Below are 6045 nucleotides of genomic sequence, written 5' to 3' on the forward strand. Positions count from 1 at the left end.
CACAAATTCTTCTGCAAATCTCTGCATCTCCACAGGAGACAGGCAGGAGAGTTCATTACTGTAGGCATGGATGACTGACGCACCTCCATTGGGCTGGTGCTCAATGTGAATGAGCTGCCTCAACTCCAAAGTGTCCAACCTTCTAAGGTTATTCTGGACGCGTGGCTCCTTTAATGATACAGATGGAAAGTCACTGTTATCAGGAATTTTTGAATCGCAGTTTTTGGTATCCAAATTTTTTCCAATGCAATCCTTTCCATTATCACTTAAGATGCCTTTGGCTTCTGGATCCTCAGCAGAGAGCAATCCTGAACAGATGGTCTGAATAGATTTGCTATACATTTTTGGACGCTTCCGTTTTTCATTTTCTTTGTGTTTCTTTTTCTTTTTCTTCTTTACTTTTTTAATTTGTAAGTCTTCTATATTTGTTTTTGGTTTCTCCTTCCCACCTGTTGGGAAAATTTTTTTTTGAAACTCCATATTTTAATTACTTAAAAAAAGAAGCATGCTTTTAAAAACTGTTCTATAACACATAATCCAAATACAGAGAATTTGTTTTCTGTTCAAATTTTACTTTGTCTTTCCTTCTCTCTCATCGATTTCTGCCTGTACACACAAACACATAGACAGTAGGCTCTGGACTGCTAATAAGACAGAGCAGATGCTGAATGCTCACAAAGTCTCAGAAAGTGTAATCTTCAAACTGTAAAAAACAGAAACTCAGAAATAAATATGAGCAATAACCTTCAGGTAGTTCATATAAAGTTTACTTTATCTGAGGTTATAAAACAAAATCTATCGAGATGCCAAGGAGACTAAAAAAAAAAAAAAAACCACACAGTCAGAAGTGTGTGCACACTCTTAACACCAGTGCCAACAATGCAGAGCATATAGATCCCTGCACATGGCACTCCTCAGTAAGCTGCGCGTGCACCACCCTAAGTCAGACACAGCATACAGCGGGCCAAGTCAAGAGCCAGTGGGTACCCTACAGGAGATGACAACATCACAATCCCTTCTCATACACTAAACTCCAATGATGCCCAGGTACTAGGTAAAGAGATAGAGAAAAGAGAAGTGAAAGCCATGAGTATGGAAGGACATTATAAGGTTATATACTAAAGAGTTTCTGTGAACAAAGGCAACAGACTCAGGGTCAAAAACCCAGAAAATCCAGGAATAAAAGACTAATGTAATCTACACAGGCTACTTAATTAGAGGACTCTGTGTACCTAAGAGCACACATCACTTAATACACACATAATAATAATAAATATTTTTCTATTTTTCTTATATAGAAATAAGCAGACTATGAAAATATTATGTATATTGTGAGAAAGTGCTATTTCCTAAGATAAATACGAAAAGAACAATAAAGTAACAGTTCAGATAAAAACCTTGTTTCTCTTCTGTCTTTTTTGGTTTTGTTCAGGGGTTAGGGAGGATGGGAACTTGTTTGGTTGAATACTAGTGTTTTACCTGCTTGTATGTCTGTGTACCACATGCATGCCTGGAGACCAAAAAAGGGAGTCACAGGTAGTTGTGAACTTCCATATGAGGTGCTGAGAATGGAACCCAGGTCCTCTGAAAGAGCAACAGTGCTCTTAACATGACTCATCTCTCGCCCTTCAGGAGAGCTTTGCTGTTTTCAGCTCATGACCATCCTTTGAACTCAGCCTCTAGGGACATGCGCTGAGGTTACAGGCCTGAGTCGTCACACTCCGCTTTGTTACTCAATTCCTATGATAACTTTCCATAAATAAAATTATCCCAAACTGCCTTTTTAAGAGAGTGAGGAGGATGTTTTTGAGATGAGCCTCAAACCTGGCATCCAGCTGAAGCTAGACCTGAGCTTCTCCTTCCTCTTTGTCAAACTGTGAGATTAGCGACATGTACCACCATACCCAGTATTAATGCAACGCTGAGGACAAAGCCCAGGGCTTCCTGCAGAAAAAGATGGACATTATCAACTGAGCTCCCCAGCTTCTTCACATGAAATTTTCCATGTTCACATATTTCTTTACTTTTCAGTACTGAGATGTTCTACCTATTTTCAAAACTAAATCTCTCAGGCCAATTCTCAAAAGACTTGACTTCTCATAAAAAAACCACCTACATATAGTAACTTTCCTTTATGTAACATTCCTTTAGATTGTGTGTGTGTGTATGTGTGTCTGTGGTGTGTGTGTATGTCTGTATGTGTGTGTACATGCAAGCCTGCATGTGTACTGTCACAGCATGTATGCTGCAGTCTGAAAACAACCATCAAGAGTACGTTAGGGGGCTGGTGAGATGGCTCAGTGGGTAAGAGCACCAACTGTTCTTCCAAAGGTCCTGAGTTCAAATCCCAGCAACCACATGAACCATCTGAATGAGATCTGACTCCTTCTCTTGGTACATCTGAAGATAGCTACAGCGTACTTACTTATAATAATAAATAAATCTTTAAAAAAAGAGAGAGAGAGAGTAGGTTGGGTTCTTGCCTTCTATGTAGGTGTCAGAGATAAAGGGATCAAATTCAAATCATCTGCCAGGTGTGACAGCTATGCCTTTAATCCCATCACTTGGGGTGCAGAGGCAGGTAGATCTCTGAGTTCAAGGTCAGCCAGAGCTAGAGAAAGACCATGTCTCGAAAAAAAAAAAAAATCAAGTGATGTAGTTTTACCTTCTGAGCCATCTCAGCAGTCCTGTGGATGAATTCTTAACTATGCAATGAAGTGTGACTATTACAAGTGAAAACAGAGCCAGTCACCATGGGTAAGTCTGTTAAGTCCTAAGAAGTAAAATGGTCTGAAGAGGCTAAATTAGCAGTTCTCAACCAATGGGTCTCAACTCCTTTGGGGGTCGAATATCAGATATCCTGTGTATCAGGCGTTTACATTAGGAATCAACAAAATAATTTTATGGTTGGGGGGTTCACCACAATAGGAGGAACAGGTCACAGCATTAGGAAGGTTGAGAACCACTGCTCTAATTAGTTCAATGTATTCTACTGATGTATGTACTTCCAAAACAGGAGACCAGGCAGGCATCATAAAAAACAAAAACTAGGGAATTGGTTGCAGTATTTTTTCTCAAATAAGAGAAGCATCCCGATCAATTTCCAGCACTATTCAAAACCAGCTTTGGTACCCTGCTAGCCCCTGACTGCAGGAGGTAGAGGCAGAAGGATCTGGAGATTCAAGGTTATCCATGGCTATACATTGGTAACTACCAAAAACCTAGAACCTGCTTTTAATGTATTATGCTTGGTCATGGGAAAAACATCTTTGACATATGATAAAATTTAAAAGTACTAAAATCAAAACATAATTTCTTTGTAACTTAGTGATGAGATTTGGTCTGTTGCTATGTATTGTAATGCTAAGCACAAGCCCCAAGACCTGGTTGCCCCAGAAATGAAAGAGTCTACAGGTACACCGAAATGACACTACGTGGCCTTACACCCAAGTTATTTCTGATGGGTGAATAAGGATGCCTGTAGCCTGTAGCTGGGCAGAACTGAGATAGATGGGGCTGGGTGTTCCTGGACTTGGGAGTCAAAGGAGACCTAGAGAAGACAGAGAAGAAAGTAGAGAAAGGAGAAAAACACCATGGGTTAGGAGTCAAGAAAGCATGGCTAGGAGAGCTGGCCAACTGGAGTTAAGAGCATCCCAGATGAAACATAAGTAATAACTCGGGGTTATCAGTAGGAAAAAGATTTTAATAGCATAGAGGGTAGATATCTGCCCAGCCTTAGTGCTAATAAAAGCTTATTATGAATATAAAGGTCGTGTGCGTCTTTCATCCAGGAACTAAATGATCAAAGGTAGGGTAGAAGCCCTGGATTAAGAATCAATATTCTCTACAGCAACTTAACTTTAATGAAGTATGTAAGGTGGCTGGAACATACCCACATGTCCGAAAATAGTTGGTGGACTTTGATAGAAAAGGATAAGACCCACTAAAGTGCTTGTAATGCATTTGTTCCTTTAAACTACTAAGAACAAGTAATCCATTCTATAAAACAATAAAATTTTTCTATTAAAAATCTTCTCACACGTATTTCCACATGTAATTATTTATAATATACATACATATATATGTGGAGCCATACAAAACGATACAATTTTTTTATATGTTTTCTTTCTTTCTTTTTTTGGTTTTCGAGGCAGGGTTTCTCTGTATAGCACAGGCTGTCCTGGAACTCACTCTGTAGACCAGGATGGCCTCGAATTCAGAAATCCGCCTGCCTCTGCCTCCCAAGTGCTGGGATTAAAGGCGTGCACCTCCACCGCCCGGCTATTTTCTTTCTTTTTTAAAATCAGGGTCTTTCTATATATCCCAGGATACCCTAGAACTCACTATTTTGTCCATGACAGCTTGCCACTATGCTCAGGTTCAACATACACATTCACACGCATGCATACACACATACACTAATATATCTACTTTTTAAAGATTTATTGATTTTACATATATGAATGAGTGTTTCGCCAACATCTACGTATGTGCACACATGCATGCCTGGTGACCAAGGAAGTCAGAAGAAGGCTTGGCTCCCTTGGGACTAAAGTTACAGGTGGTTGTGAGCTGTCATGCTGGAAACTGTATTAGAACCCTCTAAAAGAGCAGCAAGTGCTGTTAACTTCTGAGCCACCTCTCTAAACTCAGCTCTGTAAAAGTTTTAAGGAAAACCCAAAGGAAATGAGATTTAGGTAGAACAGATTTAGTAAGCTTTCTATTTTCAAATGTCTGTATGTTACAACTTGTAACATAAAGAGAGAAGAAAAGATAGATGCTAAAAAAAACTAAAACAAACCAACCAAGCAACCCCTCTGCATCCAGAGCAGCAGGAGTGGAGCTGCTAACAAGCTGAGCAGTTTCCTGCTCCACAACAGCCACAAGGACTCCACTCTTGCCAAGTCCACAGCAGTCCACCAGGGGCTGGCTCTGCGGCTAACAAAACAACACAGCACGCACAGAGGCAGGGCCACTTTTCCAAATGAATCATGCCTTTATTTGTATAACTACCTATATACTATACACTGTGGAGGAAGGACAGTTTTGGCTTTGTTGCTTTTTTTTTCAAGATTTATTTATTATTACTCATAAGTGCACTGTAGCTGTCTTCAGATGCACCAGAAGACGGCATCAGATCTCATTACAGGTGGTTGTGAGCCACCATGTGGTTGCTGAGATTTGAACTCTCGACCTTTGGAAGAGCAGTCGGTGCTCTTACCCGCTGAGCCATCTCACCAGCCCTGACTTTATTGCTTTTTAATCCCAAAATTATTCTTTTAAGTTAAAGATTCATATCTACTTCCTGAGGGAATATGACATTCCTCACTTATACAATCTTCACAGCAACATAAAGCAGTATAAATCACTTACCTCCACTATATAGTAATATTTCTCCAAATGCCCTAGTCATCTAAAGGTTACAAACTAATTTCTAAGCCTACCTCACTCTCTGTCTTCATCATCTTTCACCCTTACACAATTCAAAATGTCTAATTTTTCCATCTACCTCAAAGTCAAGGTAAATATTGTATATTCCTAGAAAACTTTCAATCCAGCAGGATATTCTCATGTATACAGTCTCTAGGAATCTAGGTGTCAGTGAAGAGCATATGAGCTTGAGCATCCTGAGGCCACAGACTTTCTCTCTAATAGCATAAGTATGTGTCACTGCGCATACTAATAAAGAACAAAACAACTACTAGACTAAGCCAGCAGAGTCAGCTGAGGAAATATGCAGAAGGAGTATCAGTCAGAGCTGCTGAAAGCCTAGCTGCAGTTCTCAAGTCCTGCCTCAGACGCTTACAGTCTAACCTGAAGCCCAGTGAAAGCACAAGAAGGAATGCTTGCCGACTTCAATCCCTGCTGCTGCACAGACAGGGCGTGATGGTGCACCCCTGAGTTCAGAAGACTACATTCAGCTCCCAGAACCACATGGTGCTTCACAGCCTCCTGTAACTTCAGTTACAGGGGATCGCACACTTTGTTCTGATCTCCACCAGCACTAGGAACAGGCATGGTACACACACATACATGAAACTGAAA

The 6045-nt window shown here is 40.3% G+C and overlaps 1 protein-coding gene across 1 annotated transcript in view; it reads right to left on the minus strand.

The window, feature by feature from the left end:
- Rsbn1l (round spermatid basic protein 1 like) overlaps positions 1–6045 on the minus strand; it is a 69846-nt gene that overhangs the window by 29752 nt on the left and 34049 nt on the right. The window contains exon 3 of the mRNA XM_031380291.1: positions 4–449. Within this exon, the coding sequence (XP_031236151.1) occupies positions 4–449 (446 nt within the window). The remainder of the gene's footprint in view (positions 1–3; positions 450–6045) is intronic.

The sequence above is a fragment of the Mastomys coucha genome, unplaced genomic scaffold, assembly GCF_008632895.1.
Source record: "Mastomys coucha isolate ucsf_1 unplaced genomic scaffold, UCSF_Mcou_1 pScaffold19, whole genome shotgun sequence".
Taxonomy (NCBI): domain Eukaryota; kingdom Metazoa; phylum Chordata; class Mammalia; order Rodentia; family Muridae; genus Mastomys; species Mastomys coucha.